This window comes from Rhamphochromis sp. 'chilingali', assembly GCF_963969265.1.
Source record: "Rhamphochromis sp. 'chilingali' genome assembly, chromosome: 19".
Classification (NCBI taxonomy): Eukaryota; Metazoa; Chordata; class Actinopteri; order Cichliformes; family Cichlidae; genus Rhamphochromis; species Rhamphochromis sp. 'chilingali'.
Window position 1 is genome coordinate 20,441,630 of NC_137946.1, and position 14,410 is coordinate 20,456,039.

General features: G+C 38.5%; 1 protein-coding gene across 4 annotated transcripts; it reads left to right on the forward strand.

Moving 5' to 3' along the window:
* Positions 1 to 1,168: 1,168 nt before the first annotated feature.
* ublcp1 (ubiquitin-like domain containing CTD phosphatase 1) lies at positions 1,169 to 13,645 on the forward strand. Of its 4 annotated transcripts, none has more exons than XM_080867576.1 (11): positions 1,169 to 1,309; positions 1,832 to 1,918; positions 2,304 to 2,395; positions 2,683 to 2,768; positions 2,864 to 2,979; positions 3,116 to 3,214; positions 3,582 to 3,619; positions 4,089 to 4,187; positions 7,996 to 8,112; positions 8,222 to 8,349; positions 12,148 to 13,645. In XM_080867576.1, exons 3-11 carry the CDS (start codon positions 2,324 to 2,326, stop codon positions 12,173 to 12,175), a joined length of 783 nt encoding a protein of 260 aa, XP_080723702.1. In that variant the 5' UTR covers positions 1,169 to 1,309; positions 1,832 to 1,918; positions 2,304 to 2,323; the 3' UTR covers positions 12,176 to 13,645. The 4 variants fall into 4 exon arrangements, with proteins under 4 accessions (XP_080723702.1, XP_080723700.1, XP_080723701.1 ...); XM_080867574.1 differs by having other exon boundaries at positions 1,172 to 1,309; positions 1,651 to 1,918; XM_080867575.1 differs by having other exon boundaries at positions 1,172 to 1,309; positions 1,698 to 1,918.
* The last annotated feature ends 765 nt before the right edge of the window (positions 13,646 to 14,410 follow it).

Here is a 14,410-nt window from a genome sequence, read left to right on the forward strand (position 1 = left end):
ATGGTAAAAATAAATTTGGGAGGGGAATGAAACATTACAGAAATAAGTCATCATAGTATATTAACAAACGCCTAAAATATTTCATCATCATCATCATCGTTTATTTATATAGCACTTTAAAAACACACAAGGCTGACCAAAGTGCTGAACAATAGAAACATAATAGATACCATAGGAATAATAAATAAGATAAAATAATAAACATAGCGAAAACAATAAAATACGAGTAAATACAAGTCAGTCAACCACTGAGTCAAAAGCCAGTGAATAAAAATGCGTTTTCAATCTGGATTTAAAAACCAGCACTGATGTCGATTGCCTAATGTGAAGAGGGAATTTATTTATTTAGTTATTTATTTATTTATTTATTTATTTATATTTAGCTAGGGACAAAACCTGAAAGTAAAATTAATGGAGAGGCCTAATGCATAGCCTAAGGTGGTGGCCAGTCACTTTAGTTACTTTAATTGTGTTTGATTTTACAAGTTTTATGGAATTGTTAGGTTTATATGAATGAGATATTCTCCCGGCAGTGCGGATAAGCATAAATTCCCCTTTCGCCAGGCAAGTTATAGTAGAACAAAGGTGTGTTTTGTTCGTCAAAAAGACTGCTGTTTTTGGGAGGGGTTAGCAAACATTCCTATTAAGCATTTATATATTGGTTTAAGAAGTACATACTTCTCAAACCAATACTATTAGTATCCTTATCCTTGCGTGGACATAGACTATTTTCACTTTCATTTATTTATATTGTACATAGTATGTTTTAAAACTTATTTCTAATTTAATATGACACTTTGATTGCCTTTGTCTTAATTATATTTACACCTTATTTAAGGGGTTTCTCTAGTTCATATAAATATTTTAAGGGTGCATCTGTAACTAAACAATTTCTGATTCTGATTCTAGACCATGGTAAATCATAATGTGTTTCCTGCTGTGAAATTAGACTTGTATCAAGATACATAATGCATAGCATAAGGTAGTGGTCAGTCATTGAACCGTGACAATTAGATACTGGACAGTTCTAATTGTCCAGTTTTATTTTGAATATAGCTGAAATATTTATTATGGCATATACACAATTCAAAGGATTGTATTTTAAAGTAACGGCTTTAGTCACTATAGCAACAAAGCCTCCTTTTTCAATTACGTCACTACCGGAAAGATTCGTGACGCCAGGAAGAGAGCAGCGGTGTGTGAGGCTCCCGCTGAATGAAATTGAACGGCCAACTCAGTTCATTCATTCAACTTTATGAGGAAATTTGACAGTGTGTGCCAAGCATTACATGTTAGTTTGTGCTACCAGGTAAGAGTGAGCAGACCGCGGAGCTCAGTCAGTTAATGTTCGCGAGCTGGCTGTTAAACCCGGCGTGTTTACATCGTTGCTAGTCAGTGTTAGCAACCTTGTGCTATAAATATCAGCATCAGGGACAGTCACACAGTGTCTGAGCTGATTAGGTGGCATTTGGCCGTTGTGTCTTGAAATAGCCAGACGTACCATCACCTGCTTAACAATAGTAATGTCCCGTTTGGCTCTCTGTTTTATCACAAGCTGCTCTTGTTTGTTTTAAGTCGAGCTCCAGCCAGTTACATGGTGGCATCCTAACACCTTTCCTTTGAATTTGCCCGTCTCTCCCTTTCTGCAAGGTGTGCGCGTGCATGTTTGTTATTGTTGCTGGAAATTTTTTGCTTAGGGTGCGCGTGCATACCTGACTTCAGCTGCAGTCGTGTGTATGTGTGTGTGAAGAGCACCGAAGAGTCATGTCGGTGTCGGTTATCATTAAGTGGGGAGGTCAGGAATACTTCATCAGTTCTCTTTCTGAGGAAGACACGGTGTTGGACCTGAAACAGTCCATCAAGACCTTGACTGGGGTCCTGCCAGAGAGACAGAAACTCCTGGGACTCAAGGTCAAAGGTGAGATGATGTCAATGATAAGTACCTGATTTTTGAAGTATTCTGATTCTGATTTCTGCGCTAGTTAGTGTAAATAATGCTATATGAAGTCCAATCCAAGTGTGAGACCAAAGGACATTTCATCTTGTGCTTTTATTTAATTGTGCAGTCTACATAAAAGACCCTCCTGGATGCTAATCATATTTAAAATAATCACCCCTACATCTAGCCCCAGGTCTATGTGCAAAAGTTTCTGTTTTCTCCACCTATCTGCAGGCTATTGAGTATATAAATTATTTTATTTTATATATATAATTTTATAAAAGTTATGCATGCTCTTAATATGATTTTCAGAATTTCTCTCTCTATATATTTTCTGTTCCTTTCCCTTTCATCTTGCCCTCAGGTAAACCAGCAGAGGATGAGATGAAGCTGGGCTCGTTGAAGTTGAAGCCTAATACCAAGATCATGATGATGGGTACCAGAGAGGAGAGTCTGGTAGGTGGATAGAGAAAATGAAAAAAATATATATCTGGCTGGAACTATTATAGAAGGACTGTGTGCCTGGCTAGTGTTCAGGTTTACTAGACAAGAGAGGTGAGGGGTAACTTGTAAATAATCTGTTTAGTCAGGATTTTGGAATCAGCTAGCTTTGATTAATGGATCAGAAAATGGTTGTTTAGGTGAAGATCTGACAGCCGTTGACATTTTTGAGGGATATATGCTATGGGTATAATGTACTGACTGATACAGTTTTAACCGTGCACATATTTTGTTTCGTGAAGGAAGACGTTTTAGCCCCTCCACCAGAGAATGATGACGTTGTCAATGATTTTGACATTGAGGAGGAGGTCATTGAAGTGGAGAACAGGTCTGTCAGAATTTTAGAAATTGTTGAAGGAAACCTGTCTTTGTGTGTGGATGTGTGGGTGCATTTGAGAAACAAATATTGTTTTATGTCTTCAGAGAGGAGAACCTGGCAAAAATAGCTAGAAGAGTCAAAGAGTACAAGGTAGAGGAACTAAACCCTCCTAGAGAAGGCAAGAGGCTCCTGGTTCTGGATGTGGACTACACACTGTTTGGTGAGTTGATATCATCATGTGTCTCTTTAATAAGATGCTTTGCAAGAAACAAAAGAGGAGGCTTTGCAGTTACTGTCTGTTTATCAGCTGCTTGTTTTACCATGGACACCCATACAATAATACTGTGTGTGTTCAGATCACAAGTCATGTGCAGAAACGGGTCAGGAGCTGATGAGACCCTACCTTCACGAGTTCCTGACATCAGCCTATGAGGACTACGATATTGTAATTTGGTGTACGTATCTGTCCGTCTCTTTCCCTTGTCTGTGGCAGTGGTTCATTGCTTTTGTGTTAGAGTGTGGGGTTTTTGTATAAGTATGTCTGTCTAGTTAATTCCTGATGTTTTGGCCCAAATTGAGCATCTGATCCACCAAGAAGAACAAAAAAACCAACCAAAAAACAGACTGAGCTCGCCCATTTTTGTAATTGTGGTAAATACCCAATTAAACGTCCAGTATGTGTTTGGAGAACCGCGTCCTCTCACTGAGATGCCTCTTGTGCTTGGGTGTGTGTAGACATTGTGTTGTGTTTAATTGTTATTTTTTTCTTTCATGATTTAATTCATTACTAATTAACACACATAATGTGTTTTCTCTTTTAAGCTGCTACAAGTATGAAATGGATTGATGCAAAAATGAAGGCAAGTACTTCTCTTATTTATTATTTCTTTACCGTGGCTCAGGGGGTTGGGAATCGCATCTGTAACCGGAAGGTCGCCGGTTCGATCCCTGGGCTCTCTGTCCTGGTCGTTGTGTCCTTGGGCAAGACACTTTACCCTACTTGCCTACTGGTGTTGGCCAGAGGGGCCGATGGCGCGATATGGCAGCCTCGCTTCTGTCAGTCTGCCCCAGGGCAGCTGTGGCTACAACTGTAGCTTGCCTCCACCAGTGTATGAATGTGAGAGTGAATGAATAGTGGTATTGTAAAGCGCTTTGGGTGCCTTGAAAAGCGCTATATAAATCCAATCCATTATTATTATTATTTACCATTTCTTTTATTATCCTGTACATTTTGTTGCCAAAAGGTGGCAGTGTTAACCAAGTTGGCATACATTATATGAGTGTAGATTGATCAGAAGATAACACCACTGTGTGTGTGTGTGTGTGTAGGAGCTGGGAGTGACAGACAACCCTAATTACAAGATTACGTTCATGCTGGACAGTGGGGCCATGATTACGGTACACACCCCAAAGAGAGGAGTTGTGGAGGTTGGTACACTTGCTGTTTAAAATATTGGCCTGTGTCACTGTTGTGGTCACACATCAATGCTTTGGACATATCTTTCACAGAAGAAGAAATGATTTATAATATATTTGGATTTATTTTAGGTTTAAGCGTTATTCATTCTGGCAGTTAATGGGTCATTGAACATAACACTGCAAGAAAATCAAATTTGTATCCAATCTTAGTGTCATTATCTAAAGCCATAATCTAATTTTTGTTCAGCATTATTTCTATAACTAAATCTGAGCATTGATATTATAGAATATATCATAGTTTCAGAGGGAACATCTCCAAGAATTTAATGTTTGTCATACTGAATAACAGAAACACGCATTAGTATTGGTAGTATCTATTTTCAGATGATCCTCAAAAAGGCATTTTGGGTAAACTGCAAGCATCACATGACTGTGACAGACAGTTTCATGGTCAAATGTTAAATGGACTGGGACTTATACAGAGTTTTTCTGCCCTAACTGACCACTCAAAGTGCTTTTTCCTACAGCATCATTCACCTAATCACACACACTACAGTCATATTGTAGCAATCTCCAAATGTTAAATAGGAGGTTCTGTTTACTCAAGGAGTGAGTGAGAGAGAGAGAGCTACACATGTACACAACATGCACAAAGGTTTGGTTTTGAAAGTTTAAGGCTATGTTCACACTGCAGGCGAAAGCGCATCAAATCTGATTTTTTTGACCCTATGCGACACATATCCGATCATGTTATGACAGTGTGAACGGCACAAATCCGATATTTTCAAATCCGATCTGGGTCACTTTCATGTGTGGTACTGAATCCGATACATATCCGATGTTTTAGAAAGCGACTGCTGTTTGGACGGTCATGTCGCATTAAATCCGTCTTTTACGTCACTGACACAAGACAGACGCCAATTATCAGTGCCGGAGAAGCGCCCGATAAGACATCGCAAACGCTTCCTGGCCATCCAGCGTAGATGTCAGTGAAACTGTTGGGAAGACAACGTTGGAGAAACGTGAACATTTTATTTATACTGTATAATCTGCAGATTCTGACAGAAATCTGCAAGTATCCTTTGCAGCACCGCTCCTCTAAAACAGCAATAAGGATCATTATTAGGTGTCTTGCCCAAGGTGAAGTGTCCTTGGGCAAGACACTTCAACTGTTGCCTACTGGTGGTGGTCAGAGGGCCCGGTGGCGCCAGTGTCCGGCAGCCTCGCCTCTGTCAGCGCGCCCCAGGGTGGCTGTGGCTACAATGTAGCTTGCCATCACCAGTGTGTGAATGTGTGTGTGAATGGGTGGATGACTGGATATGTAAAGCGCTTTGGGGTCCTTATGGACTAGTAAAGCGCTATACAAATATAGGCCATTTACCATTTACCATATTTACATTATTATGTAAATAACAAAATAACTTAAAGCAAAAATTGGGAAACGTAAAGTCCGAAGTCTTTATATTAAGGGCCATCAGTCAAACAATATTGTTTGGTCTGGGTCTAAACAGCGCGTTGTGTGTGACGTCTTCTTTTGCGCATGCGGGCCGCTTTGAGGGTTCACACTAGAGCACGTTTACTGGTCGCATTTTATTTGTAGTGTGAACGAGCAGACAAAAAAATCGGAATTGAGCATTAAGACCTGCAGTATGAACGTAGCCTAACTTCCACCCTTTAATGATGTCATGAGCAACATGCCCTGTCATCTTAGCTGGTGTCATAAAGTCACTGCAGGTGGAAATTCCATGTGATGAGTCAACAATGTGAAACCTTGGATCTGGAAACCTTCACTGGTTTATAATTGGTGCTTTCACAAAGGATATGCACCACACTTGATACAGAAATTATTTTTAAAAAACCCTTCTTAAAATGTGTTACATTTTAGATAATGAAAAATAGCTTAAAGTAGTTTGAGCTGCAGAAATAAACAGCCAAAATGGAAAATACATCAAACCAGGTCAGGAAATTTGTTCTCATTCTGTCCAGGCTGTCCTTAGCCTGATGCTCCCGTTGATGCCTTTGAGCACTCTCTCAGAGCTCAATATCAGTTCAGTTCAGTTCAGTTCAGTTCATTTTTATTTCAAACATTTCAAACATGTGCCTTCACAATCATTACAAAATATCATTCCATTATTTGTTTGAAAAGGAGTAGGCTGAAGTATTTACTTATTTGTCCCTACCCCCTCAAGTTTTACCTCTCATTCATTTAATTTTTTTTTGTCTTAAATTAAACAAACAACATATGAAACATATAAACATATGAAGTAAAACAAAACATAACATACATAAATCAAAAACAAGAAATTAGCAAGCCCCACCACAGTATAGTTTCTTTCATATGAAAAATACAGAATGTGTATATTTGCAGATACACAAGTTATGGAAAAACAACAAACCAAAACAAAACAAAAAAACAACCAAAAAAGAACCGCAACACCATTTCCAGCAACATTACCGTCCTGGGTTAACCCCGTTTTCTTCATTCTTATACTTATTTAAAATTAGATTTTTATATTTTACTTTAAACTGTTTTATGTTTTGACTGTCTTTTATTTCTTCTGTTAGACTGTTCCATAATTTAACTCCTGCAATTGAGATTGACATAGTTCTTAAATATCTGAGAATGAGTCAATAGATGATCATGAGTGTCGCAGCAAATTGCTTTTCCCCCCTCTAGTTTAGTAAACTGAGTAAAAGGGAAAATACATTTTACATCTTCAGGACCTTAATTTGTTTCATTGTACAAATTATTTTTTGAACATGTGAACGCAAATGCTGTTTCTCTATTTCACAGTTACAGTAGAAAGTGTCCAAATAATTTTGACGCAGAAAGAAATCACGAATAGAAGACGAGTTTGGTGGTAAAAAAAATAGATATGCTGTCACTTGTTTCAACTAAACACCATGTGGTGATAACGCTCTTTGGAATGTACTTTTTTTGTTTTCTCCAGTGAATCATCAGACGAGATAAAACAGTCAATGCCTGTCTCTATTACTTGACATCTTAGGCATTAAGCTTGTCCAGCTTAGTTTGTCAGACTATGATATAGGCCACGATGTTGATGCTCAGAGCAGGTTATACACACACACGCGATATAAAACCCATTTCATTCACCATTTACCTAAGCAGGATTTTGGTAGTGCGCTTCAGATGATTTGGCTTAAAACTGCTGGAACAATTGAATATTAAAAAGAACCACCCCTCTGTACTTCAAGGGCCTGAAAAAAAGATAAGTAAATCATAGTATGAAGGTATAATTTTTCATAACTTCATTAAATAAGATTACTGTGCATGAAAACATATGTGAGTCTTGGGGTGTCAAATGGGAAGCACATATATAATATGGATTTGTCGTGAGGATAAATTTGAAAGACCCTCCTGGATGCTAATCATATTTAAAATAATCACCCCTACATCTAGCCCCAGGTCTATGTGCAAAAGTTTCTGTTTTCTCCACCTATCTGCAGGCTATTGAGTATATAAATTATTTTATTTTATAAGAGTGGTGATATCTCTTTGTCAGAGATTTGTCACTAGATAAAGTTGTATACACGTCGTGCTTGCTAAGTAACTATGTAAATTCTCGGGAATGTTTCTGGCTTATGGTCCTAGGTGACATGTATCACATCGTTGTTGTTTGGGGTTTTTTTTGTTTGTTTACATTCTGGTAAGTCATTTAGCACTCTAGGTGTGACTGCACGCGCCGTGACGACAAAATGTGCTTGAATACCTCTTTTTCATGATGTTTGTGGAGGACATTTACTGCTTTGTGCAAACATCATGGCACTGATTTAATCTATTTTATGGCTTCCGCAGGTGAAGCCCTTAGGTGTGATATGGGGGAAGTACGGAGAATTTTATAACAGGAAGAACACCATTATGTTTGACGACATTGGAAGAAACTTTCTTATGAACCCACAGAATGGACTTAAGGTTGGTTAGTTCATACAATTATCTTGACCATTTTTCTCTTCTTTTGGTACAATAAACTACAGATCTTAATGAAGCTGTCTCTTTATTTGTTGTTGTGAATTTGTGTTAGATCCGACCCTTCATGAAGGCCCACCTCAACAGGGAGCGGGACAGAGAGCTGTATAAACTGTCTCAATACCTCAAAGAAATCGCCAAGCTTGACGACTTCAGTGGACTCAACCACAAACACTGGGAGAGGTACGCACTCATTGAAAAGCTAAACAGTATCATTTGCATAGTTGTAGTTGCATACTTCAAACCTACAGCACCTGCTAGACCTGAACAGCCATTTACAAGAAAATACTAGATATATTAAAAAATAACATCTAATGCCAACACACACATGAATCTTACTTAAATTTTACTTGATTTCAGATTATTTAAAGTATAAAATTCATCCTAAAAAATGCATCCAATTCTGGGGATAAATGAACACAATCTAAAGTAAGAAGGAGACTTTTGCATCCCAAGCAAAGAAAGTAACTGTGGTACTCAATGAGGAACTCACCAGTGGCAAGAAATTTGTGAAACAGTGTTGAGGTGTGCAGTAGGAATTACAGATGAGTTTAGGGTCGGGGTAGAGTTACATCAGGGATCAGTGTTGAGCTCTTTCTTATTTACAGTTGTGATGGAAAGGTTAAAAGGTGAGATCTCAGTGCAAATTTCCCCTTTGCACTTTGTTGTGTCCATTCTTAGCTTTATTTTTGTTATCTGTGATGCCGTAGGACTGTACATGGTTGGTTATTTCATCGACTGTTCAACTTATGATATAATTTGTTTGTGCTGTACATGGTACATGGTAGAGATGGCACAACACCACTTTTTAATGTCCGATACCGATTCCGATATCATAAATTTGATTTGGATATCTGCCGATACCGATATGAATCCGATATAGCGTATTTTGTAATCAATAAAACTGTTTTTTAATATAAATATCTTGCTGCATTTTGTATAAGTTCATACTCAAGTTTTAAAAAACAAGAGACTGAAGCTATTCTGTTATACCTGTATGCAAAAAATACACTCAACCCAAAACATTTTATAGTTCAGCAACACTGATCAATCTAATAAATTTAAACCTACACCATCCTCCATATTCTGGTATTTTAAAGAGTAAGCAAGCAAGGCAAGGCAAGTTTTTTTGTATAGCACAATTCAACAACAAGGTGATTCAAAGTGCTTTACAGAGACATTAGAAACAAAAACAATGATTTTAAATTGATTAAAACAAACAAACAAACAAAACAGTATATAAAATCAAAAATCAAAACAGGTAAAATCAGAACAGTAGATAAAATCAGTAGTTAAAATGTAAGTTTTGAAATCTAAGCTTAAGTGCGGATTTGGTGCTTCATTTAAATGCAGCTGAGAATAAGTGAGTCTTCAACCTGGATTTAAATAAACTGAGTGTTTCAGCTGATCTGAGGCTTTCTGGGAGTTTGTTCCAGATATAAGGAGCATAAAAGCTGAATGCAGCTTGTCCGTGTCTGGTTCTGACTCTGGGAACTGATAAAAAACCGGATCCAGATGACCTGAGGGATCTGGAAGGTTCATACTGGGTCAGGAGGTCACTGATGTATTTTGGTCCTAAACCATTCAGAGCTTTATAGACCAGCATCAGAACTTTAAAGTCTATCCTCTGACGGACAGGCAGCCAGTGTAAAGACCTCAGAGCTGGACTGATGTGGTCCACTTTTTGGTCTTAGTGAGGACTCGAGCAGCAGAGTTCTGAATGAGCTGTAGTTGTCTGACTGATTTTTTTAGGTAGACCTGTAAAGATGCTGTTACAGTAATCAAGCCTACTAAAGATGAATGCATGGACTAGTTTTTCCAGGTCCTGTTGAGACATCAGATCTTTTATCCTTGAAATATTCTTGAGGTGATAGTAAGCTGACTTTGTTATTGTCTTAATGTGTTTTTCTAAGTTTAGGTCTGCATCCATCACTACACCCAAATTTCTCGCCTGGTTTGTGGTTTTTAGATGTATAGATTGAAGTTCTCTGGTGACCTGTAATTGTTTTTCTTTGGCACCAAAGACTATTACTTCAGTTGTTTTTATTTAGCTGGAGAAAATTGTGGCACAACCCAGTCATTAATTTCCTCAATGCATTTACCAAGAGCCTGTACAGGGCCTCGGTCTCCTGGTAACATTGTGATATATATTTGTGTGTCATCTGCATAGCTATGATAGTTTATTTTGTTGTTCTTTATAATCTGTGCCAGTGGGAGCATGTAAATGTTAAACAGAAGGGGTGCCAAGATGGAACCTTGGAGAACTCCACATGTGATACTTGTCTGCTCAGATGTGAAGTTACCTATTGATACAAAGTATTTCCTGTTTTCTAAGTATGTTTTGAATCAGTTTAGTACAGTTCCTGAAAGACCTGCCCAGTTCTCCAGTCGTTTGAGTAATATGTTGTGGTCAACTTAGTGGGAATATTAAGCAACCTAACTAATAGGGTTGCCAACTCCCAGCAAAAATATTCAGGAACCGCCCCCCGCCCTTAATTGATGTAATCAACTTTAATTTAATGCAAGTGTAAAACAAATGCACAGAAATCAATTATTTTTCTACAATATTTAAATAGATTCAACATCTTTCTTCAACAGAATTGCAGACTGCACAGATGGTACCTTCCCAAAGGAAAAAGTACTATAGCTTATTAGGGTGTATATTAGACTTATTAGTTACTATATACAATAATGGATTTCTATACATTTAATCAGATGACCACTTTTGTTGTAAGATTCAGATAATTATTTATTCAAAGTTTTTAAAGGACATAACAAAGAAAAGTATTTCTTTGTGGCCCCCTTTCCCTGTTAATGCCCAACCTGGCCCCCGACAAAACTTTGCTAGACCCGCCCCTGCACAGTTACCAGCCGTCAGCTACCTAAAAAAGGATCGTGGTGTTATTTGTCTCTCAGAAACAGTTCATAACTTCCCTTCAACTCATTCATGTCACCTAAAAGGTAAACCTGTTTTTCCATCACCTGTTCAGCTCTGATGATTCAGTAAGGACATCTCCTGGTTTCATCTTCATGTTTCCCTCTCACCACATATCCAAACGGATATCATGACCAGCAGCTTTTACAGCTGTGGCTCCAGCAAACATCAGCTGATACTACAAAGTTAATATTAAATACATTCTAACAACAGCTTATCACGCTTAAACGTGCTGCTGTTGTTTATCCACTGGTCTCCTCTTTGTAGCGCAAAGTGGGCGATAAACAAACAAGAAAGACAGGACTTGCGGCAGAAAAGCCGATCAGCTGATCATTGATCAGTTTCATGTTTGAAGTAATAACAGGAGAGGAAGGGGAAGTGAATGAGAGAAGTAGATGCAACTGTGCAGCAAAGACAGAATAACTCCAGCTTTGTGTCTATTTTTGAATTCTAGCTGAAGTACGGGACAAATCGCTTCCTTTTCACCTCAATATGGAACTCCGATGGCCAGTCCAGCTGTGGCTCAATACATCAGTTGTTAAGCGTAACGTGGAAATACTATGCAAACATTCAGGGATGAACTTACACACTTGCTTTGCTTCTGTGGGATAGTTTTCGCTGAGATGAAATGCCACGGTTAGGAAGCATGTAGCGAGGCTCCAAATGCTCCAACAGACCGCCAACAGGTCTCGCAGACAACAGCCGCTCTATCACGTGACAGATACTGCTCCGATGCGCCGAGCTGAGTTACGCCAAGTAGCACGTTTTGTGAGGTGATTTTGTGATACTTCGGATCGGATTACATTTTTTATTTTTCTCCGATATCCGATCCAGTAATTTAGGTCAGTATCGGACCGATACCAATACGTAATATCGGATCAGTCCATCTCTAGTACATGGTAAAGGCTTTAAATGTTCTTCCATTATGTAGTTACTCATTTTTAATGTTGTGTCCCAGTGTCATTTGTACATTTCCCCAAATCAACATGAACTCAACTGAATGTGTTTAAAATATGCGCTGAATGTGTGCCTGTTTGTTTCTGCAGGTACCTATCTAAGAGGCAGCACCACTGAGGAGGGACTATATTATCAGCGCAAAGACTTGGAGTGGATGCAACCAATGCATCATCCGCTTGTCAAACACAAGAACAAACATAAAGTCCTTCATACCAAACCTCACTAAAAGTCCAACACTAACCCTACAATTACACACAAGGTCAAAACCTCAGGACTGAGACGGGCTTCCCAGTTTATATATCTGCATGTTCTCTGCCTTCTCTTAGTCTGGAACATTTGTTTGTTCAAATATTGTTTACAGTTACTATCAGTGTGCAAGGTGCATTGTGGGAAAAAAAATCCTGTTTGAGACCACACTGATTTAATGTCACAGACTCCAGCTCACCTGTTTACTCATGGTGGTCAACAAGGGTTTAATATAGATAACTGAGGTCCACTATTTCCTGAAAGTATTCGAGATCTTTTACACCTGCTTGGTATTTTAGATGGGTGAATAGTAGCAGATGTGTTAAGTTGATTACCAGTAAAAAATACTCTATCAAGCCTCTCTGCTGTACCAAGTGAGTAGGAGAAGATACAAATCTAATTTCATTATAGTTAAGGTCAGTAGCCTGCCTTCAAAGAGACTGACCGCAAAAAGCTAAAGAGCGAAAAGAAACAAATAAGCAAAATGAAGTTACATAACCATTGAAAGTGTTTTCAGTATGCGAGGATATCCTGGTAATTTAACGTGTTTTTTTATGTAGTATTTGGATTGTCTGTTTGATTTGTAATAAATGAAGTGAAAAGTTGGAACGTCTGGAAGTTTTGTGAGCGTCAAACAAATAACAGCAGCCTGCACATGCAGACGTATGCAGCAATTCTAAAAACTACTGAGAGACCAAAATCTGTTGGTCTTAGAACTGGCTAGCTAAAATATTTCATCAAAACAGTGGCTTTAGTGAACAAGTGTGACACCATTTGTTACGTGTCTGTAGGTGGTCACTACAAACAGGCCTGTTTTTTGTTATTTACATTCTGTACATGCATATTACAGTCAGGCTTCCGTGGCTGGATATTCATGTGCATACATGTCCAGAAACGTATTCATGTTTTTCTGTGCATGCTGATTCTGTTACATCACAGGACGCAACACTCGAACGGACATAAAGCATAGGTTTTATTTCGTTGATGCTCGTGAGATCGTGACAGCTCTTCATTGAAATGTTTCTGGAACATCCAAATGTCAATGAACCAACTAAAGGTGATGAGAATACAAGAACTGGATAGCACATTTTTTTAATTGTGTGTTTTGTTTTTTTCTCTTTTGTAACTAAAGTGGGTTTTTACACATTTCACTACTTATTAAGGTGGGCCTCATTTTATGAAGCTGAAGCTCTGGAAACATAAGCTATATGATATGTCAAGCAGTCCCTGGAAATTCAGTTTCTTTTCATTTCTTGAGCTCTGCCTTTTTTGTGTGTTTTCTTCATTTCATCGACAAAATTGTGGCTGTAAATAGGAAAATAAACCTTTTTTTGTACCTCGCTTGCTTGTACTGTTCTACATTCCTGAGGTAGTTAAAAACGAGTTAATCTTTTACAGTTAGAAACATTTCATTACTTCCTGTTCATAACTTGTACACCACGAACACCATAAAAGATAAAAGATAATTCATTGAATAAAGAACGTAGACACTAACGACCTGGCCAATAATGGCACCTCCCAAAACACCATGGTTTCTAGTGCCTCCCCTTCATTTAAATAGTAAATGGCCTGTATTTATATAGCGCTTTACTAGTCCATAAGGACCCCAAAGCGCTTTACACATCCAGTCATCCACCCATTCACACACACATTCACACACTGGTGATGGCAAGCTACATTGTAGCCACAGCCACCCTGGGCGCACTGACAGAGGCGAGGCTGCAGGACACTGGCGCCACCGGGCCCTCTGACCACCACCAGTAGGTAACGGGTGAAGTGTCTTGCCCAAGGACACAACGACCGAGACTGTCCAAGCCGGGGCTCGAAGCGGCAACCTTCCGATTACAAGGCAAACTCCCAACTCTTGAGCCACGATCGCCCCACAGCCATGATCGCCCCCTAATGTCATAAATATTTTTTCAGTATTATTACTGACTATTATTTTCCTACTGTTGTCATTGTTATTACCTATTTTTGTCTCGCGTAGCCACATGATGAGTGAATACACATGCAACTCGCACAATATCAGAATATAAAATATGCAAATATGTACAAGTACTTTAGTTTTATGATTTTGTGTTTTTTCTAGTTTGTCAGTGCATTTTT

Bases quoted from the DNA above. Each gene is read 5' to 3' on its own strand.
- ublcp1 (XM_080867574.1), top strand. From the start codon at position 1,765: ATGTCGGTGTCGGTTATCATTAAGTGGGGAGGTCAGGAATACTTCATC. The intron at 2,396-2,682 runs GTAGGTGGATAG...TGTTTCGTGAAG, and splicing joins GTACCAGAGAGGAGAGTCTG to GAAGACGTTTTAGCCCCTCC. The intron at 3,215-3,581 runs GTACGTATCTGT...TTCTCTTTTAAG, and splicing joins CTACGATATTGTAATTTGGT to CTGCTACAAGTATGAAATGG.